General features: G+C 37.9%; 1 protein-coding gene, 1 non-coding gene and 1 pseudogene across 6 annotated transcripts in view; 1 reads left to right on the forward strand and 2 right to left on the reverse strand.

Annotated features, from left to right (window-relative positions):
• Positions 1 to 24,059, reverse strand: part of WWP1 (WW domain containing E3 ubiquitin protein ligase 1) — a 116,789-nt gene that overhangs the window by 76,015 nt on the left and 16,715 nt on the right. For 3 of the 5 annotated variants that reach the window (XM_029222516.1, XM_029222518.1, XM_029222517.1), the window contains 2 exons: positions 15,667 to 15,761; positions 6,626 to 6,716 (listed from right to left, as the gene is read on the reverse strand). In XM_029222516.1, coding sequence (XP_029078349.1) covers positions 6,626 to 6,695 — 70 coding nt within the window. In that variant the 5' untranslated portion in view covers positions 6,696 to 6,716; positions 15,667 to 15,761. Of the gene's footprint in view, positions 1 to 6,625; positions 6,717 to 15,666; positions 15,762 to 24,059 lie in introns of those variants that run through there. The other 2 variants (XM_029222519.1, XM_029222520.1) reach the window with 2 other exon arrangements.
• Positions 2,154 to 2,263, reverse strand: LOC114895719. The gene has a single exon (XR_003793620.1). It is a non-coding gene; the product is annotated as a U6 spliceosomal RNA (small nuclear RNA).
• Positions 8,258 to 10,861, forward strand: LOC114895337 (annotated as a pseudogene).

The raw sequence follows: 24,059 nt of genomic DNA on the forward strand, positions 1-24,059 counted from the left end.
GCACTTCATTAAAATTCAAAACTTCTGCGCTATGAAAGACAATGTCAAGAGAGTGAAAACGCAAGCCACAGACAGGGAGAAAATATCTGCAAAAGACATATCTGATAAAGAACTACTGTCAAAAAAACACAAAGAACTCTTAAAAGTCAACAGTAAGAAAACAACCCCATGGGCCAAAGACCCTAACAGACACCTCACCAAAGAAGATATATGGATATGCATATGAAAAGCTCAACATCATATGTCATCAGGGAAATATAAACTAAAACAACAATGAGATACCATTACACACCTATTAGAATGGTCAAAATCTGGAACACTGACCACACCAAATGCTGGGGAGGATGTGGAACAACAGGAACTCTTGTTCATCGCTGGTGGGGATGCAAAATGGTTCAGCCACTTCGGAAGACAGTCTGACGGTTTCTTAAAAACTAAACATAGGCTTACCATATGATCCGATAATTGCACTCCTTGGTATTTACCCAAAGGAGTTGAAAACTTATGTCCATACAAAAACCTCCACGTGGATATTTATAGCAGTTTTATTTATATAACTGTCCAAACAGAAAAGTAACCACGAAGTTCTTCAGTAGGTGAATGGATAAACGACTGGTATATCCAAACAATGGAATATCATTCACTGCTAAAAAGAAATGTCATCAAGTCATGGAGAGACATGGAGAAAATTTAAATGCATAATACTAAGTGAAAAAAGCCAATCTGAAAAGGCTGTATCTTGCATGATTCCAATTATATAACATTTTGGAAAAGGCAAAACTATGAAGAGTTCTGATAAAGATCAGCGGTTGCTAGGGACTGGGGAAGCATGGGTGAGGGATGAATAGATGGAGCACAGAGGATTTTTAGGGCAGTGAAAGTACTTCGTATAATACTATAATGATGGATACATGTCATTAGACTTTTGTCCAATCCCACAGAATGTACGCCACCAGGTGTGCACCCTAATGTAAACTATGAACTTAGGTGACTATGTAGGTTCATCATTTGTAATGAATGTAGCACTCTGGTGAGGGATGTTGATAATGGGGGAGGCTATGCATGTGTGGGGGTTGGCATATCTGGAAGTCTCTGTACTTTCCCCTCAATTTTGCTGTGGTTCCAAAGCTCCTCTTAAAAAAAAAAGTGTTGGACACACCCGGGTTCATATTTTAACTCTGCCACTTGGCTAGACGTCTGACTTTAAGTAAGTCAATTAACCTCCCTGACCCTCAATTTTCTCATACTTTAAGTAAGTCAATTAACCTCCCTGACCCTCAATTTTCTCATCTGAAAAATAGGGGAACAATAAACAGTACCTGATTCTTAGGATTGGTGAGTGAAGGGATCCAAAGTACCATTATTATCAGTGAATGCCTAGCACCCAACAATAGTGACTATTACTCTATAACTATTATGACTTACTGTATAGTATTAACTCTTCTGAGTTAATTGCAGACATATTCAAAATATATCCATTGTATATTTTTAATTGGCACAGTCTTCAATAATACCAGATGCTGGCAGGGTAAGGAAAGTAATTTTTAAAAGCTAATTTTTAATCTCACAAGGAATTCATAACATGCTGGCAAAAATGTGCATATATAATAAATAACGAGAATACTATGATTTTAAATAACCAAAAGATAACCTCATTAATTCAAATAAGAATTCTAATTAGTGGAATACATAAGATAGATTTTATTTTCCTATTTCATGAGTTTCCTTTGGTGTTATACCAGAATATCCTCTATTGTAAGGTTATATAAATATGGGAAATCTATCAGAAAAAGAGTCCTCTGTGCATGTTAGAATATAACAATCCCATTCATAATAATACCACCCCCCTAAAATCTAGTAATAAACATAAGAAATGTACATACATGAAGATAACTATAAAACTTTACTGATGAACATAAAAAACTTGAAGGGAATGACATGATTATCCCTGGATTTAGAAATTTTAACACTGAAAGATTTCAATATCGCCAATTTAATACTTTTTATTTTTTTCATTTTACTTTAAACCTTTATTTTTTGAGCAGCTTAGGTTGGCAGCAAAATTGAGGGGGATTTTTCATAAACTCTCTGCTCCCACATACGCACAGCCTTCCCTGTTACCAAAGTGGTACCTTTGTTACAACTGATAAACTAAAAATACGGAACACTTCACGAATTTGCATGTCATCCTTGTTCAGGGGCCATGCTAATCTTCTTTACATTGTTCCAATTTTTTTAGTATATGTGCTGCTGAAGCGAGCACTTTAATACATTATTTTTAAATGACCTAAATGAAAGCACTAATATTGGGATTTTTGGGGGGCGGGGAGGACAGAGGAGAAGGGAAGAAAACTCTAAAATTCAAATGAAATGTGAAGAAAATTAGAGAATAATAAAGGCATATTTTAAAATGTAAAGTAATAATAGATTTCTCCCCCAATGTATTTCTTAAAAGTACTGTAAAATGAAAATAAAACAGCCTGACTGTGCTATAAGGGCAGAGGTGAAAAGAAAAGAACAAATAAGATGTTAGTACATGATAATGGTAGCATTTCAAATCAACGGGAAAAGGTAGATTATTCCATAAATGCTGAAGCATTTGAAAAGAATAAAGTTAAACCCATAATTCACAACACTCTTGCAAAAATATGATACGTAACGTTACATTTTTTAATTTAAAAATTAAACTATTAAGGTACTATAAGACACTATAGTTAAAAAATTATAAATGTGAATATAACAGCCCATTAGTTTTTCAATCTCAAATCTTATCTTCTTATCCATCTTGCACACTTTGTTTCTGTCACTTTCCTGTAGAAAGCCTGAAATCTAGACTAATGAAGATGATAACACTTCTGTGTACTATTAACTCTTATGTACAGCTGCTTCTCTATAGTACACGTTATAGCATGTTATGGTAGGTAGTTTTCACTTTGGCTTTTTTCTGTTACAGTTTTCCTGCTTTCATGACCAATATTCTTATTCTTATCTGTTGCTGCCAATCAGATATGGGTTACGAACAGAAATAAGAATAAAAATATATAAGCTAGGGCTTCCCTGGGGCGCAGTGGTTGAGAGTCCGCCTGCCAATGCAGGGGACACGGGTTCATGCCTCGGTCCGGGAAGATCACACATGCCGCGGAGCGGCTGGGCCCGTGAGCCATGGCTGTTGAGCCTGCGCGTCTGGAACCTGTGCTCCGCAACGGGAGAGGCCACAACAGGGAGAGACCCACGTACCACACAAAAAAAAAAAAAAAAAAAAAAAATTAAAGAAAAATCAATACAGAGGTCACTGTTACCTAATAAAAGGAGCAACAACCTAAGACCTTGGTTGGTTTCTTATTACTAATGGAAGGCATTTAATCTGATTCTCAGTTCCTTCCTTGGTAAAACTGGAGTACATATTTATTACATAAGGTACTGTTGGATCAATAAGATTGTGGATTTTAAGGTGTTTTGTAATTTAAAAAACCAGATCACCAAAATGAAAGGCAAAGGCAAGGAAAAAAGAGAGGAAAAGCAAGGCACTAAAACCTGGTGCCATTTAGCACAGGTCCAAGTTTGGTTTCCCAAGAGCATCACTGTATTTCAAAGGAGAATAATAATTGATATGTGAAATGATAAATACTGTGGAGGCACTATCTTGGCTAATTACATTCCTTTGGTCCATACCTATTTTCCAATTGGTTCTCTAGACTTCGGTGATTCTATTAGCTACCTGATAGCTTCTCTGTAAGTTGCCTTTTGGCTCAAATCAGCTAGATCAGGTCTTTGCTACTTCAATTAAGTACTCATACATTAGGTAAAGAACAGGAAGAAAGTCACACCTCAGATATGTAGGCCACAGGTCCTGCACAAGCAACACTGTAACCAAATATACGGCTCTAAGCTTATGCAGAGCAAAAGCAGAAGTATTAGAAATTACACTTATAACTGGTTCTTAAGTGCAATACACATCAGAATCACCAGGAAATTGCTTCAAAACATGTAAGTTCTCAGTTCACAGAAAACTAAATACAAATATCCCTTAAACATGGCTCAACCTCACTTATAATGAGAGAAATGATATTTAAAATGACACGATACCACTTCTGACCTAACTGTCAACATGCCTGACAGCATATTTTGATGAGGCTATAGGAAAACAGGCATTCTCATAGACAGCTGGTGGGAACACAGAAATAGTACAGATCCTATGGAGAGGAACTTGGCAATATAGTTGGCCTTTGACCAACAGGGGTTTGAACTGCGTGGATCCGCTTACACGCAGGTTTTTTTAAAATAAGGACATACCGCAGTACTACACCATCAGCGGTTGGTTGAATCCATGGGTGTGCAACCATGGACACTGAGGGCTGACTGTAAAGTTATACACGGATTTTCAACTGCACAGGAGTCAGCACCCATAAACCCTGCAGTTCAGGGATCAACTGTGATTGACATTATTACACGTGCTTACTCTCTGACCCAGCAATCTCATTCTAGGATTCTATCCTAATGACACGAGCAAAAATAAGAAATGACATTCGCACGAAGCTCTTTACTGTAGCATAGCACTATCTGCAATAACAAAAGATGGTACCCAATGTCCATCAATAGGGGGCTAGCTGAATTAATTTTGGTATATCTAGTCAATAGAGTGCTGTGTAGCGATAAAAAGGTGTATGGAATACCCTGCTATGGATATTACTCCAGGATATTACTGTTAAATGAAGAAAAGCAAGGTGCAGAAACTAGGTGCTAAGAACTAGAGGGCTGGGAGGAGAGATGTGAATACATACACTGTGCATATCTGCTTATATTTTCAAAAAGAAGAAATGGAAGGATAAATGAACATAAATAAAAATGTTTACCAAAAGGGCAAGGGAGAGACGGGGGAGGAATGGGATAAAGTAGCCAGACTTCTCCAAATATACCTTAATTTAATAATTTTGACTCCAGAACTGTATAAATGTTTTATATGGTGATAAAACAAAATTAAATAAAAAGTAAATAACTAAAAGCAGTGAATCTAACTAGTCCAGTTGGTGGCATAACCAAATAGAAAATTAAGTTACTTTGAAACATGGTCCTCTGACTATACATCCTAAGGAGGGGAAGCTCACAAAGAAATCTTAAAACTGTGATGAGTGGGCCTGTTACTTTCGGTAATTTTAACTTTGCTATTCTGTGTATGTTAGGATAAAACAGATATAACTGTGTTAACATCATTTAGAATTAAAATTCTGAGGTTAAGAGAAAAGAGATAGAAATATAAAGTCAAATGAAGTAAAAATAACTTTTTGCTCCTTTTAGTGGAAAATGGTTACTTAGAGGCTATAGCTATTATTTTGAATTGCAAATATCAGCATGAACTCAGGATTTGTTTTTTGCTTTCTAAGACAATAAACATTTCCTAGCTCTTGTTCACTGAAAACTCCTAGAAACAACTGACCTCACAGTAATGAGTACCATGGGAATTACAGTATATCTCCTTCTTATTCTAAGCTCAATCCTGCCCCTCCTAAGGCAAATATTATTTCTAATGTTATAAGCATAGAGGCACATACAAACACCCCTCCTTTTTCACATCCATATGGTCACATACTAAACACACTATTCCACAACTTGCTCTTTCACTTAACAATATTATCTTAGAACTTGGCTCTTACTGGTACACGTATTCATTTATTTCATGTCATTGTTTATCTAGAATTCCACTGTCAGTCTTTTGCTATTAAAAACTCTCTCTCACTCTCTCTCTGTTACTTCTATTAATTTATCTTGTAGATATTTATATATAAAAAAGCTATATACATATATTATATATGGACATTATTTATATGCATAAATAATATAAATACCTACAAAATAAATTTCTACTAGTAAAATTGCTGGTTTAAGGACCACTCCTTGAATCATTATTCCAACTAGCTAAAATAAATTGTCTGAAGTCACCTAAAAAAAGGCTCTTTCATGCTTTTACATATGCTGTTCCCTCTCTCTCTCATGCTTTTAGCTGCCAATCTAATTTGAAATGAACTCTGAGCCCTCCTACAGGAGTCAAAGTGTTACCCTCTGTGAGTCTTTCTCTTACCCTATTCTCCTAGATCTATAGGCCATCTCCAATCGCAAGCAGACCTATGACACTTTCCTCTAAGCTCTCATTGCATCCAGTTAATGATCACTTTGCATGGTAACTGTCCATGCAAAACAAATCTGTCTCAACATTATATAGTAAGTTCCTGGGGTACTAGGGCCTGTGTTTTCATATACAGAATTCCACTTAAAAAATATTTGCCCAATGATTAAATGAATAGCTTAAATGGATGAAAAAAGGCTTTTAGCATCCTTCTCCATCCTAATAATCATTTAAGGACCAGCTCAATGGTGTTTATTCCAATACACAAATTCTCCCACCACCGGAGGATATAGCTTCTCTGCATCCAGCACAGGTTCAATAAATACTTACTGAATACATAAAATATTTTTAGAGGGTTTCTAGCTTTGAGGCCTATTGCAACAAATACACCATGGCATGAATCTAAAAGAAAATATACTTATGAAATAAGTCTGCTGAATTAGGTATTAAAAAGAAAGTTTCATCAAGGAACTACTATTTTAAATTATTGTGAAAATAACTTACCAGTTACCTGTAACTGTAACCTTCCACTGTCATTATTACTAGTATCAGACCTTGGTGAAGCAGTGGCCATGTCCCGAAATTCAGCTTAAACCTACAAAAAAGTTAATTTATTCATATATTAGAGATTATAATTTTCAATATGATTAACACTGTTTACTTGAATTAACCAAGAAACCACACTTAATAGAATATTTTCAACCCATCACATGTTGATATAGCCACAGCTGTCCCCCATTTAAAATTAAGACTTATTATTATTGTAAGAATTACAAGAGAATATGGCTAAGTAACCACATCTGGGTCAACTTGAGCAACAAAATAAATGATGGTACTAAGAATCCAGGGTCGTGTGTTGATTTATAAATCAAACAAACACATAAATAATTTTTATATGTTTACTTTTACATATTATATAATATTATACAGTATTAATTTACTACCTGAACCACCTAAGTAAACTGTCCCTTTACTCTTTAATACTTTAGTATGTATTTCCTATGAATAAACATATTCTCACAATACAATACAATAATAGAATTCAGGAACTTAGCTAGTACATTATTATCTAATATACAGTCCATATACTATAATTTCATCACCTGTCCCAACAATGTCCTTTATCATAATCTTTAAATACAGTACCTAGAGCAGGTTTATACATTACATTAAGTTGTCATGTCCCCAGTAAATCCTGCATGTTTCTTTTTATAGATAATTTTTTTCAAGTTCTGTTTCACTGCTCCACCCAATTTTTAGTTTTTAAATAAAATACAAAGCAGCTTTCTTCTGCATGGCAAATATTTTAAGGCTAACCTTCTATACACTTTTAACCTACTAACATAAAGTAGAACATTCAGGGCAAGATTGAGAAATATTAACAAATATGTTTCTTACCCTTTATGAACTTTACATATTATGATTATTAAACAAACTTTTAAAAATTAGTTTTAGCAATAAAAGATAAAATAAAACATGGTCAAGCAAAGAGACTATGAAAATGGCATTGCACATCTGAAAAAGAGTCATATAGAATTTGTTTAAACTCTTCATTTTAGAATAGTTTCAGATGTACAGAAAAGTTGTGAAGATAACAGAGTTCTCATATACCCTATACCCAGTTTCCCCTACTATTAATTTCTTATATTAGTATGCTACACTTGTCATAATCAATGAACCAATATCAATATATTATTATTAATTAAAATCCATAGTTTATTCAGATTAGACAGAACTTAAGAATCAGTAAACTTGAACATAAACCTAAAAAAATCATTTAGAAGTAATGCTGAAATAAACAGCTTGAAAATATGAAAAAGAAGTTAAAAGACGTGAAAGATAAAACGTGACCTGAAATATATTTCTACTCATAATCTCAGAAAATGAAGAAAGAGGAGGTCATACCAGGAGAGAAAATGACTTAATTTTCTGGAGCCATGAAAAACATTTATTCACAATTCTAAGAAATACAATATATATAAAAGAGGCAGGATAAACATAAAGACATTCACATTTGGACACAAAGCAGTCAATCTGCAGAACACCAAAAGAGAGCATGTTAAAAGCAGCCAGAGAGAAAAGTGATTACATATAAAAGAAGAGAGTAAAGTGATAGCAGAATTCTCAACAGCAGCAATGGAAGCACAAAAGGTAGAACAAGCATCTATGTGCAAAGAACTGAGACAAAAATTATTCAACCACTAAAACTCTCTCTGGGACACAGAAGGCATTAAGACTTTGCCAGATAAACCAAAAGAGAGTTTACCGGCAGCAGACCTTTACTTCAACAAAATCTAAAGGACATGTTTCATAAAAGAGTAAAATTACCCACAAGGATGATCTGAGGTGCAAGAAGGAAAAGACGAGTAAAGAAATTAGTAAGCATACAAATAAATCTAAATAAACATTGTCTGAATAAAATGACAATAACATCTTATTATGGTATTTAAATAAAACCCGTATAAACCGTTCAAATATGGAATAAGGAACAGAAGCATATAATGGAGGAGCAGGGTAGGAAGAGAGAGGATAGGAGTTGATGATGTAAATTCTTGCATTGTCCAGCAGAGGGATTATGATCTGGTTTAACTTTAGCCTATATATTAAGAGTATGCCAGCAGAATTTCAAGGGTAATCATAAAAGAATAGAAATAAGTGAGTGTAATTTCCAAACTAGTAGAGAAGAGAATACAATTAAAAAAAAAAAATCAATTCCCAAAAAAAGGCTAGAAAAGAAAAAAAAATGCATAAAGCAACCCGGACTATCAGAAAGCACAAAGAGAGTTCAAATATAGAAATAATCACAATAAATGTATACGGACAAATTCAAAAGTAACACAAGAGACACCTACAAAATAAAGATGCTGATTGGATGAAAGCAAAAATATGGAAAAGGACATATTAGGCAAATATAAACAAAAAGAAAGCTGGGATTAGTTATAATAGCAGAAAAAGAGCATTATTAGGGAGAACAAAGAAAATGATACAAGATCCAACCTAGTAAGTAGAAATAAAACTCCAAATTTGCACGCTTAAAAAAAAAAAAAGAAAAAAAGCCTCGTTTTGGTTCTTTCCCCTAGCCCAGCAAAGTGACCTGAGCCAAGAAGAATGGGAACCCTATCTCCCTAACAGGCTTACAGGCTGAGGATGGTAGTAACACTGGTGGAAGCAGCATCTATATCCCCAAACCAGTCAGCTGGACTGATAGAACAGATGATCTGGAGGATGTTTCAAGCACTTGGCACAGTTAGGATGACAACATGTATAAGGCACCTGCAACTAACCAATACATCCTGCCCACTGCTCCACAGGCTGCCTGGGAACCAGAGCCATTTCCCCATCTGCCACCCTACACTGCTTTTCTGGGGAACCCAACTTGTGATAGACCGAAGTCTCCATTAAGGAATTTTAGAGGATTAAGTATCAGTGCAGTGTATTTACCATGCGAACCCAGTAATCCAGAGAGGTTGAAAGGTTTCAATAATGCTGAGTTTGAGAACCTGGAGTCCCTGCTCTGTGTCCTCAACCTCAATAAAAAAATCTCTAGGTAACAGAATTCCAGGGGACACTGCTAATCAAGCACGGGAGAAAGACAAGGATGATCATTCTTTTGGCTGAAAAAGAAATCAGCTTTCTCACAAAATCGATACAGACTGGAGGAACTGTCCTGCCATAGACAGCTTGGATTTGACTATCCACCTAGGAGAGGTGAAGAGAGCTTTGAAGGCAAACACTGTGATCACTACGGAGGCCAGGGCTGCTATCATGACTAAGGCAGCAGAGACCATGGTAGAGGCTATGACTTCAGGATAAACAATGGCAGAAATACAAGTCGTAGTGGGTACTATAGGGATGACGACTACAGAGGAAGCAGGACCACTGGGAAGATGGATAGACAGGACATTCAGTCGTGGAGCACGAAAGACAACTGCTCTCCAGATGATTACAGGTGTGATGATAGAGGACCCTCCCAGAGACCCAAACTGAATCTAAAGCCTCAGAGTACTCCTAAGGAAGATGACTCCTCTGCTGGTACTTCCCAGTTTAGTCAAGCAGCTTCCATCTTTGGAGCAGCAAAGCCTGCTGACCCACCTGTGAGACAGCAAGTAGAAGACCAGCTACAGAAGGAAAGGGAGAAATCACAGCATCAGTTCGATGAACCAAAACTAGAATGACAGCCTCAGGAGAGACACCCAAATTGGCAGAGTGAAGAATATTTAGAACAGTAATGGTCAAGGACAGGAAGTGCGTCATCTCAGATTGGGACCTTGCCACATCTGCCAGAAGTCAGTCGGGGATGCATGAAGGAGAGAGAGTGAGATGTCTCTGGAAAATGAAATACTCACTAAGGCAAAAGACTGTCACTCTCCAACTTCTAAGCTTCCCAAACCTGATTAGCTACTAAAGGTAATGCTGGCCCCTCCATCAACAGAGAATGCTTGGGTGAAGTGAAGTGCTAATCTTTCTGCTTGATCTCAGAGCTCAAACATAGAGCAGCAATCCCCTACAAGTGATGGAGGAAAAGTCACTCCAGCTCAACACCTCAGGAAGAATCAACCTGGAAAGATGAAAATAAAACAGATTTGGTGAGTGTCCCAAAAGGTGAAAGTGGGAACTCAAGCATGGACCAAGAGATGAAGGAACAAAGACTAATGGAAGAAGTCTGAAAGGAAACATAACAAGGATCAAGAACTCCAATCTGCAGCTGAGCCAAAGAACCCTGAAGAATCCAGCCTCTGAGCTCAGTACTGTGAGTATGCTGCTCTCCCAGTTGACAGTGAAAATTAAAATAGAATTCTACATACTGTGCTTTCTCCTAGTCTCTCTTTACCATGGAACATTTCTAAGCAAATCAAATCTCTATCCATACAAGGCAAAATAAAATTCACCATCTCCTGGGGGGAGAAAAGCCTCCAAAGATTGTTAGAACCACAGAAAGAAACTGACAAATTGACCACTGCCTTGGGCGATTTCAACACACACTAATTTTCCATGGATCAAGTGGACCAAAACAGATGAAACTATTTGCAAAGCAGAAATAGAGACATGATGAAGAGAATTAAGGTGTGGACACTAGCAGGGGAAATGCGGGGTGGGATGAATTGGGAGATTGGGATTGACGTATATAAACCGCTGGGTATGAAATAGATTATCTAGTGAGGAACTGCTGTATAGCACGGGGAATTCTACTCGGTGCTCTGTGGTGACCTGAATGGGAAGGAAATCCAAAAGGGAGGGGATATGTGTATACATATGGCTGGTTCACTTTGCTGTGCAGCAGGAGCTAGCACAACACTGTAAAGCAACTATACCCCAATTAAAAAAAAAATTGAATAAATAAATAAAAACAAAATGATTAACAAGCAGGATTTAATTAACAGAACCTTACACCCAGTTACTAGAAAATAAACATTCTTCTAAGTATACATGAGACATACAGAAAAATAATACACACACTGGGAGATAAGGAAAATGTCACTAAATTTCAAAGAATATGTATCATACTGTTCCCAGGCTCTGATCAAAATGCAATTAAGTTAAAAATCAATAATGTAAGATAAATTTTTAAAATACAAATAGAAAATAATAACACTTCTAAATATTTCATGAGTCATCAGAAACCACATTGGAAATTTTTCTAAAAATACTAAAAACTAAATGATAAAAATACCACATACAAACATTTTCGGAATACAGTAAAAGTTATACTTAGAGGCAAATCTATAGCCTTAATGACTTATACTAGGAAAAGAAGAAAGGCTGAAAATGAATGAGTTGACAGGCCAGTCTGTTAAGTTAGAAAGATAATCACGAGTAAATCCAAAGAATGTAGGAGATAATAAAGAACAGAAACTAATGAAGTAGAAAAAAGGTAACAGAAAGGATCAACAAAATCATTGTTCTTAGAAAACACTAAAACAAATAAATGCCTGGCAAGACTGAAGAAGGGTAAATAGAATGAAACAACATAAAGAGTCCCCCAAAAGACCAAGTATCTAAGGACATACTCAGGTAACAGATGTAGCAATGCAGATCTGTGGGAAAGGAGGGACAATTAAATGGTCCTGATATTATCAATATGGAAAGAATTAAACTGGATCTCTACCTCACATCATATACAAAATCAATTCAAGATGGACTAGTGATATTATATGAAAGGCAAACTTTAAAACTTTAAGAAATTACAGCAGAAAACTGTTGTTTTGTGTCCTCCCAGAAGGAAAGATTTCTTAAACAAGCATACTAACCAAAGAAGAAAAGAATGAGTATTTTAACTATGTGGAAACTGAGAACTTCTGTTTACCATAAATCATAAAAAAAAAAACCTAAAAGACAAGCCACAAACTGGGAGATATTTACAAAACTTAAAACTGATTAAAGATTATTATTTAAACTACTTAAGAACCTCAAATAAACACAAAAAATAAAAACACAGGAAGCAAATGGGCAAAAAAACCTGAACAGAAATTTTATACACAGGAAACTTGTTTGGCCAATAAGTATTTTAAAAGATATACAATCTCATTATTCATCAGAGAAATACTAGCTAAGACCACATGAGATATTATTTTCAAACTCACTAGAATGGTAATAACTAGGAGTTTTGACAGTACCAAATAACGACAACAACAACAACAAAAAAAATGGAGCAGTGGTGGCTCTTACACACTGCTACTAGGTGTTTAAATTGGTAAAGTCCTGCTGGTAGGTGTTAAATTTGGTAAAATTGTTGGAAAACAATTTGGCATTATTATGTAAAGTTGAACATTTGCATGTCCTTCAATAAGCAATTCTAGATACATACTATAAAAATTTTTGTACTTGTGTGCCAAGTATAAGCATTCTTCATAATAACAACAACAAAAATGCTCAAATGTCCACTGGTAGAACAATGGTTAAAAGAATTAGGCTAACACACAATGGAAAAGTAGTGAGAATGAATGGACTATAGCTGTAAGCAACAACATGAATGTATCTTAGAAACACAATAGTAAATGAAAAAAGACAAACAGGAGTTCTAGGTATTAACATCTTCCTCTCTCTTAGTCCCACCTCCAAGATTTAACGTTCTACGTTCTACATTGAGCATCAAGAAATGCTTCCAACTCCTAATGACAAAGAAGAAAGAAATGTATTCTTCTGGCGGTTATCATGGCCTCGTCTTTTGCTATGCATTTCTTTTGAAAATGCCATGATTCCATGATTGAAAAAAAATCCAGAAACATGGGGGCATTGTGGATCCTGAGTCTCAAAAGCTTATACTATCAATAAACAATTGAATGAAGCCCACTGAAGAACTGCTGAGGTCCAAAGGGCAACCAAATGACAAGCTGTGACTCCTCCAAGGAGTACACTATCAATCTAACTGAAACACTTCTGCCAAACTCAAGAAATTAGTGTGTGGAAATACACCTGCTACACTCTGAATAAGGAGCTTTCTTTCATATATGGTACAACAATATCCACACAGTACAAAAATAAGTCTCCATGATTATTTTCTTGTCATAAATATGAATATGCATTCTGAGATTTTTCTATTATTTATGATGGTTGAATGTTTTCTTTGAAATGTATAAAGATTTATAGACATTTCTCTATAATAAAATACCATTTGTGCAAGCTTTAAAAAGACTCAAACAAAACATTAAACTCAAAACAAAGAACTATATTTGTGGTAATACTATTTTTAAAAAAGAAATTAAAAAAAAATTCAAAATAGCAGTTACTTCAGGGGTTGGGGAAAGACAGGATTATGGGGTTACAGAGGTACTACTCACAGGTAGCCCTTTAACTGTGTTAGTACTGACCTAGTTCTAAGTCGAATGGTTGGTTCCCAAATGTTTGTTTCTATTATTAAATTCCATATGTTACATATAATCTGGAATTGGCATGTTCAAATTACAGAATTTTTAAAAATGTAAAGAATGCATGGAAGGCAAGGAAGTAGATACAGGAAAGTGTAGAGCACTAATTCATCAAATGTGGTGGTAAGGGAGTATGTCTGCAGCCTAAGAAAAAGAAAGAAAAGCTAGAGCTTTCATACAGATGATGTGTAATTAGTCTTCCACGAAAAAGGCCCTTCTTCCTCTGAACAGTAAATGACGGACCTAAGGATAAGTGAAGATAAGAATTCATTTGGAGGTAGATTAAAAGAAAATTGAGGGACTTTATTAGTGAATTAGACAGAAAGGTAATTGCTGAGGTTGAGAATAAGGTACATAAAAAGAATTGTAAAGTTTAAAATGCCGTGCAGACTGGGAAAATGCCAACTAAGCAAAAGATTGTTTGCTCTAACAGCTCAAAACTTTTTCTGTGCCCAGATTCTCACCTCCAAGCTACTTCTCCCTTTGTCTTATATAAACCAACCCTCAGACTCAAGACTGCATGCCTCCAGTCACCAATAACTGCAAATTTAAACTGCAAATGATAAAGATCCTTCAAAAATGGTGCTATTTTGCCTTAAAAGGGAAGATACACAGCAAACAAAATCATCTACTTCAACATGCAATTAGTTCACACTTCATTTAATAACAAAGATGTTATGGCACTTAAAATACATGTAATGTACTGTTACATACATTCTTTTTTTAATGTGATAATTTTTTATTGAAGTATAGTTGATGCACAATATTATATGTTACAGGTGTACAGTGTAGTGACTCATAATTTTTAAAGATTATACTCCATTTATAGTTATCATAAAATATTGGCTGTATTCCCAGTTTGTACAAATATATCCTTGTAGCTTATTTTATACATAATAGTTTATACCTCTTAATCAATCCCCTGCCCCTACATTGCCCCTCCCCCTTCCCTCTTAACAACAGTAACCACTAGTTTGTTCTCTACGAGTCTGTTTCTTTTTTGTTATACTCACTAGTTTGTTGTATTTTTTAATTCCACATATAAGTGATATCATACAGCATGTCTTTCTCTGTCTGACTTATTTCACTTAGCATATTACCCTTCAAGTCCATCCGTTGCTACAAATGGCAAAATTTCATTCTTTTTTATGGCTGCATAAAATATTCCACTGTATTTATATGCCATATCTTCTTTTTTTTTTTTTGCGGTACATGGGCCTCTCACTGTTGTGGCCTCGCCCGTTGCGGAGCACAGGCTCTGGACGCGCAGGCTCAGCGGCCATGGCTCACAGGCCCAGCCGCTCCGCAGCATGTGGGATCTTCCCGGACCGGGGCACGAACCCGTGTCCCCTGCATCGGCAGGCGGACTCTCAACCACTGTGCCACCAGGGAAGCCCTATGCCATATCTTCTTAATCCACTCATCTGCTGATGGACACTTAGGTTGCTTCCATATCTATATATTCTTTTATCTGAGCATTATGATAACACTATATGAGTAGGGAGGTACTATTTCCATCTTATAGATGAGGAAACTGTGGCTCAGAAGTGTTAAAGATCTATAACCATATTTTTTATGACAATGTATTTCTCAGTCTACATAGGTATAATTAACTGTCAGCATGTATGGAGTTTAACTCCTAAATATAGTCTTAGTTAAATAAAGTTGTTAATCACTTACTTTGTACCAGGAACTGTTCTAGATACTGGAGATAGAAAGATGAGTAAGACACGATTCCTTCTTTCAAGGAGCTCATAGTCTAGTGAGGAGACAACCTATAAACAAACAAACAGCTTTCAGTGTGACAGTTACTAAAATAGATGCAAAATGTCAACTAGTACATCTGAGGTTCACAAGAGAAATGGATAATCCAACCTACAGGAATCAGGAAAAGGTTCACAGAGAAGGTAATCTTTGAATGAACTGTGTCTTAAAGTATAATTCTTCAAGAAAGAATTATGGAAAGTATGGAGCGCTGGAGAACTATTGGTAAGGTTGGTGCAAAGTGATGAGGCCAACAGGCAAACGGTAATCTAAACTGTATAGAATCCTATGGGATAGTTCATATGGTATCTAAAATATACCAAGCACAGTAGTTTAAAGCTTATCCTGAAGGTAACTGATAGACACTGATAGGTTTCCACAGCAAGAACTGCATTTTAGAAGAATAACTTTGGTAGCAAGGGTCTAGATTTAAAATAATCAGTTTAGGGCCTCCCTGGTGGCGCAGTGGTAGAGAGTGCACCTGCCGATGCAGGGGACACGGGTTCGTGCCCCAGTCCGGGAAGATCCCACATGCCGCGGAGCAGCTGGGCCCGTGAGCCATGGCCGCTGAGCCTGCGCGTCCGGAGCCTGTGCTCCGCAACGGGAGAGGCCACAACAGTAAGAGGCCCGCGTACAGAAAAAAAAAAAAAAAAAAAAAAAATCAGTTTATCTGAACCAGAGCACTGGTAATGTGAAGGAAAAAACTCAGCATATGTATAAGATCTCTGACAGATGATTATGGGATAGCTGAGGCTTAGAAAGAAGAAGGATTCTGAACAACCGAAATTTCCCACTTCACTATCTGGGTGGGTGATGGAGCCATAACCAGGATAGGGAACAGAAGTGAAGCAAATTGTAGGAGACAATATGGCTCAAAGTTTTCAAGAGCCAATTCTGCAGTTAGACTACTTGAATTTCATTTCCAATTCTGCCACTTAACAGCTGTGTGACCAAGTGTGACAAAAGAAAAAACAAAGCCTGAGTTTTAACAAACTTTAAAGTGAATTGGTTATTCATCCAAATGAATTTAGGTCATAACCTATGCCCAGAGGATATGGACAGTTATACGTAAGCTGATTATGTCCAGCTCAACCCTTTAAAAATGCCACAAAGTTGAATATGGGTTCATTATTATTCAACTGCAAAGAACAGAGTAAGAGTCCTGAATGTAGATAATAAAATACATTTCCAGTCCTCCAAGGTTACAGACCTATCAACTCCTCACTTAGAAGGTACATCTTAATTGTCTGCTTACTTCATGATGTCATTCTTAAGTCAGAAGCAAAATTTTTTAAAAAATATCAAAAGATCTGATCCATTTTGCATACTACGCATAGCATTAAAGATTGGAAAAGACAGAGAAATATCATCATATACCTATCTGCCTGGATCAATTAATAAACATACTGACTGCCTAGTCTGTAAAGTGGGTATAGCAAGGACACAAAAATGGTACAAGACAAAGCCCCCGTTTCCATACGGGTACTCTAGTTTTAAAGATGATATTAATACACAGGTAACATCTCAGTAACAAGACAGGATGGTACATACCAGTTGCTAAAGAAGTTTAGTCCAATGAATGTGGAACTTGAAAGGTTAGAAAGCCTCCATTTAGACAACAGCACAAAATTTAAAATTCAGTGAGTGTGGCAAAGATAAAGATAGATGAACAAAGCCTCCCTCTCCCTAAAATATCCAAGATTCAACAACTCTAAAGTAGAAAATAAGTATTTCATAAAATCATAAACTAGGGACTTCCCTGGTGGTCCAGTGGTTAAGAGTCCACCTTCCAATGCAGGGGACGTGGGTTTGATCCCTGGTCGGGGAACTAAGATCCCACATGCTACGGGGCAACTAAGCCCGCATGCCACAACTACTGAGCCCGCCCACTCTAGAGCCCGTGTGCCACAACTAGCGAGCCCCCACGCTCTGCAGCCCGCGTGCCACAACTAGAGAGAAGCCCACGCACTGCAACAAAGAGCCTGCTCACCATAATGAAGATCCCGCGTGCCTCAACTAAGACCCGACGTAGCCAAAAAAAAAAAAAAAAAAAGTACCAAAAACTTACCCCTTGAAAAAAGAATAAACTACAAAACAGGGGATTTAATTTTAAACAATAAAAGAATATTACTTCTATATAGAGATCATTTATAAAAATATACTGTTGATCATTTCAATGAATTTATAAAACAGGACAGTAAACAACTCATTCTGATTTGCACAGGACCATCTAGGTTTTGAGTTCTGCTTCTTGGGAACCTCTCATTTCTGGGCACACTGAGATCTTTTACTAAGGGTAACCTTAGTAAACAATGTAATGGCTCTAACTGCATAGACAGCTTTTTGGATGTATCTCAAGGGTATTTTTCTAGTGGAATCCTGTTATAATAAAGCATAATTCTGTTAGACTTCACAATTTCTGTATGACCTAAATATTCAGAAATGAAAAATCAATTTTATAGGGACTACTCATCATTAGGCCTCAGTTTCACAACCCTGGGGACTACATGTAGGGAGAAGGGAAGAGGAAGGAGCAAAAATTTTCTCAATACCCAATGCCTTTAAACTTCAGAATTGTTTACTTTTACCAAACTCTCCAAATAATCACCACTCTGGTATCCTACGGATTTGAAGACACTTCCAACTTCCTGCGTAGCCTCCAAACACTGAGTCCAACTGCTCTTCCTCACCTCATGCAGTCACCCTCACTCCAGTCTCTGCTTCTGTGCCAACACTGTATCTTGCGCACTTCCATTCCACTGACTAGCAGGGATGACCCCACACTGGACTGGCAGGCGCTACTCTGCTCGGCATCTCCGAGCAGTTATCTCCAGCACTGCGCTCTCTCTTCAGATTCTGTCTGCCTTCAGTCCCCCCAGCTCTCCTCTGTCCTAGTAGCACCTAGTGGCGATACCATCCCTAGTTTATGCCTGCATAGCACTTCTCAGTTCCAAATTTTCACATTCCCATCTCAAGGAAGTAGGCTAAGTACAACCATTTCAAATTTTAATACTGTAACATTAACATTATTTTTAATTCCTACTCTATCTCCCATGGGGCTTTTCTTACCAGGATCTCTCAACCACTGTGCCTTTTCCTCTACCTTCAAATAAACTTGGTGTTAAGGTCTCAATACATACTTTTAATTGTTTGGGATAGAAGCTAGGTGATTTCTTAAAAAGTTTACTTGTCCACACTGACCTCTCTGTATAAACTTCACTGATTAATCCTCTTAATACAAAACCTAGGAATTTTACCCTCCTGATAATTTACAAGTGCCACTGGGTGAAAAGGAATAACACTTTTAAACTGTGCCATTCCAGTGACTTGAAGAGCACTTGCATTACCTACCAGACAAAGGACAAATGAAGACAGGCATCCACAGGTACTTTTTATCCTCCATCTACAGTCTGGGTGTTTATTTTCATGTGAAAATGCCTATCTAGGCTTCCCTGGTGGCACAGTGGTCGAGAGTCCGCCTGCCGATGCAGGGGACACGGGTTCATGACCCGGTCCGGGAAGATCCCACATGCCGCGGAGCGGCTGGGCCCATGAGCCATGGCCGCTGAGCCTGCGCATCCGGAGCCTGTGCTCCGCAACGGGAGAGGCCACAACAGTGAGAGGCCCGCGTAGAGCAAAAAAAATATATATATATATATGAAAAATGCCTATCTAATCATAGGATCTAATAACCACAACTTTCTCTCTTCCATCTTTCTGCACTTTCAGTAAATTTCAAAGTTCCTTTTAGTGCACAATATATGTCAGTTTATGGGAAGAACACAGGAAGTATTTTTTATGAGGAAAATGTATTTATCTTCAAAATACCAAATTTCCTAAGTCAGTATTAATATCCAACTCTTATTATTTATCCCCACCCAGTTTCGGATTTTCAACCAGAGGAGGTAAATAAATATATGAATTTTCCCCAAGCCTTCTGGTTCTGTTTTCAATCATCTTCCAATTTTTACCTGTACTTTTCCAGCAACACAAATCTAGGCCTCTTTCCTTGACTTTTCTTTTTCAGCTGTATCTCATGTCTCCCCTTTCGTAAGTTCATTCTCTTCCTAGTCTTTACCTATCTCACTTTCTTGTGTCCGATGAGTTTATAATCAATCATATTATTTAGTTTTAAGTGTTATTCCTCTCAAACAATTACATGGAAAGTCTGCTTTATAGTTAACTTGTCTCAAAATTTGCCTCTCATTAATATATGTATCTGGGCTTCCCTGGTGGTGCAGTGGTTGAGAATCTGCCTGCCAATGCAGGGGACACGGGTTCGAGCCCTGGTCTGGAAAGATCCCACATGCTGCGGAGCAACTAGGCCCGTGAGCCACAACTACTGAGCCTGCGCGTCTGCAGCCTGTGCTCCACAACAAGAGAGGCCGCGATAGTGACAGGCCCGCGCATCGTGATAAAGAGTGGCTGGCCCCCGCTCGCCACAACTAGATAAAGCCCTCGCACATAAATGAAGACCTAACACAGCCAAAAATTAATTAATTAATTAAAAAAAATATATATATGTATCTGCTGCCACCTCAAGCTAATAAGCAAAATAATTTTACACTGAAATGCACCATACACATCACAATTTTTATTTTTTAAGCACTAAATCTTGATCCATCTATAGATTCCCTTTTAACTGCCAATTTTAACCATTTCCAAACTATGTGACCACCTTGCTCTCAAAATTGTTCTGTGTAATCAATCTGCTCCTAAACTATCAGTTACACAATTAAAACAAATTTCTTTTCCTTTCTCAAATCTACAAACATTTGTATTGTTACTGCATGCCCCTTGCTGTAACAGTCAAAAACCTTGCTGAATTTAACCTTATGCCTCCTCAAATTATCATGGCACACACCCTTATACCCGCTGCCCATTAATTCCCTGCAATTTATTTCCTAGTTTATTTCCTGCAATTTATTTATTCACTAAAAATTCACATCCAATAGCTGGTCAAACTACTTACTCAGTTCTCTTCCTCATTCTCGTAAATTCTAACCAAGGTAATTCTTCATTCTGGGTACTTTAAATTCTACCTAGTTCTTTGCCTTAAAACAGCTTTCCATCACAGTAAGGCTCCAGTCACAGCACAAAACACAATCAGAGCAACTTAACTTGCTCTGATTTTCCTATCAAGGTGTTTGCCCCCAATTAATAATAGTTACAATTACCTACCCAAAGCAAAACTAACAACCCACGCTTTCAAATAAAACGTGTTTCATGTGAACTTCAAGCCAGCAAAATTTACAAGGTCTTCTTGTCCATACAGAACGCAAATTCCTTCCCAGAAAAGCAATAAATAATTAATAATAGACTTTGGACAGACGACTGGAGGCTAAGCTAGCAGTAACTACAACATACCAAAGTAAAGGCCAGTCTGGAGATCAAATATCAAAGATACTTCTATTCTGAGCTGACAGAAGTACTGGTTTTTGCTCTTTTCCAAGTCAGAGGCTGGCAGATTTTTAAAAATTACATTTACTGCAAAGTTAATATAAAACTCTCAATATCTAGTAATGTTAGAAATTACAAGAAACTCAAGTCAGATCCTGTCAACAAGTAAGCTTTTGCTTATAGAAGATCTGCAGCCTGGCTGACAGGTGGGGTGGGGGTAGAAACAAATAATTGAAAAGAAGAAACCATCATGTGCCAGGGTCCAGTGTGAATCTGGATTTGAACTTCTGCTCCCACATTTACTAAGAGGCAGCATAACAGTGGCTGAGAGAGTAAATTCTGCAGCCAGACTGCCTGGGTTCAAATCCCAGTTCCACTACTGGCAAGCTCCTTTACCCCACAGTGCCTCAGGTTTTTTTTGTTTGTTTGTTGCTTTTTTTCTAATTTTATTTATTTTTTGGCTGCGTTGGGTCTTCATTGCCGCACATGGGCTTTCTCTAGTTGGGCGAGCAGGGGGTTACTCTTCGTTGCAGACCACGGGCTCTAGGCGCATGGGCTTCCGTAGTTGCAGCACACAGGCTCAGTAGTTGTGGCGCACGGGCTTAGTTGCTCCGTGGCATGTGGGATCTTCCCGGACCAGGGCTCGAACCCGTGTCCCCTGCATCGGCAGGCAGATTCTTAAGCACTGTGCCACCAGGGAAGTCCCAGTGCCTCAGTTTTTATATCTATAAAATGACAAAGACGGGCTTCCCAGGTGGCACAGTGGTTGAGAGTCCGCCTGCCAATGCAGGGGACACGGGTTCATGCCCGGGTCCAGGAAGATCCCACATGCTGCGGAGTGGCTGGGCCCGTGAGCCATGGCCACTGAGCCTGCGCGTCCAGAGCCTGTGCTCCACAATGGGAGAGGCCACAACAGGGAGAGGCCCGCGTATCGCAAAAAAAAAAAAAAAAAAAAACACAAAGACAACAGTACCTACCTCACAGAGTTATTAAGAGAATTAAATGAGTTAATATTGACAAATCGCTAAGAAAACTCCCTGGCACACAAATGCTTAATAAATAAATTGACATTGGGGGCTTCCCTGGTGGCGCAGTGGTTGAGAGTCCGCCTGCCGATACAGGGGACACGGGTTCGTGCCCCGGTCCGGGAAGATCCCACATGCTGCAGAGCGGCTGGGCCCGTGAGCCATGGCCGCTGAACCTGCGCGTCCGGAGCCTGTGCTCCGCAACGGGAGAGGCCGCAACGGGAAAGGCCACAACAGTGAGAGGCCCGCGTACCGCAAAAAAAATAAAAACAAATAAATAAATAAATTGACATGACCTTGGACAAGTAACTTAACCTCTCTCAGCAGCAGATGTCTTAGAAGAAATTAGTATCATATAAGCAGTTTGTGAATTATAAAGTGCTGTATAAATGCTAAATTATTAAGAATATAACATGAAAAAACAATATTAAATATGAGAATGAAAAATAAAGCATTTATAGAAAAACACAGTCTTACTATATTGCAATTTTATCAGCTAATTTTTCTGAATACGGAAGTTACTTAGAAACCTAACACTTCAACCTTCTGAGACACTCATGCCATCTACCTTATTTTAAATAATTTCTGATGGAGATTCTTATAAAAATATACTACATAACCGTGTCCTAGTATAAGTCTCTGAAAATGAAGTATACCCTCCTACTTTCCAAAGTGACCGAGTACCTACACAACTTTCACCTCCTAAGATATACTCCCTCCCCACATTTATACCCTCTTCTTTTTGGCCACCAAACAGACTTTGGGTTTGTGTATTATTAAAAAACAACAAGAAGACAAAACGAGAAATTAAAAAAAAGAAAGAAAGAAAGAAAAGCCAACCTTCTTTTTCACCTCCTACTCACTCCTCCACCCGTGCAATTTAGTTGCCGCCTCACCTCTCTACTGAAATTATCTGCCCTCCTCTTCCATGACCAAACAGTGGCCACCTCACACCCATTCTCTCCTGGACCTCTCTGCACCACCAGACAAGGATTCACTCAATAAACAGACTGGGCCTCCATGCACTCCCTATGAAATCCTGACTCAAGCCTCTAATCTTCCCAGTAAAAGAGAATCAATTTACCATGGGGCAAAAAAGACCTGATCAATAAACAAAGTAGATAACAGGCACTTCTTTTAACACTTTTTCTGATTTAAGTCATTCAGCATATATATCTACTAGGCATGTTTTCAGGTAGTGTGTTAAACACTAGGAATACAAAAATGATCTAAGATATGCTCTTTGCCCTCAGTGAGTCTATAATTTAGCAGTGGAAACAGACAAGGAAATCAGCAGCTTCAAGCTCACTGACAGGGCCATGCAGAGAATACTGCCATAGTACAGAAAAGAAGCATCTAAATCAGATTTTGTGGGACAGGTGAAGAGGTGTCAGGAAAGGCTTCTGAGAGATGGTAACAGTTGACATGAGTTGTGGAGGACTCCTGCATAGCGCTGTAAACATGAGAGGAAAGAAGTGCGATCGAGACCTTCTGTGCTCAGAGAAGTGAGACCACCAATATGGGCAGCAAAAACACAAGTAGTTCTTGCTCAGGGAAGCATGTGGAGAGCGAGCTGCAAGAGATGAAAGCTTAAAGCAGAAGGAAGCTGCACCATGAGGAGCACTAAGAAAGCCACAGAGAGACAATGCATGTTCAGCAGGGAAGGAACACACTTACATTTCGGAAAAACTGCTGTAACAGTGTCCTGAGGGTAGCCTGAAAGTGGGCTAGGCTGGAAATGGCCTGAGATAGAGGAAGAAGCAGAGATATTAAGGACCAGAACCTATAACTGGTGGACTAGTCAGATGCAGGGATAAAAGCAAGGGAGAGTACTTCTCAACATCCCCAACACAACCCTCTTCTCCAAGCTTCATAAATGCTCAT

The sequence above is a fragment of the Monodon monoceros genome, unplaced genomic scaffold, assembly GCF_005190385.1.
Source record: "Monodon monoceros isolate NGI ecotype Baffin Bay Population unplaced genomic scaffold, NGI_Narwhal_1 Super_Scaffold_14, whole genome shotgun sequence".
Lineage (NCBI taxonomy): Eukaryota > Metazoa > Chordata > Mammalia > Artiodactyla > Monodontidae > Monodon > Monodon monoceros.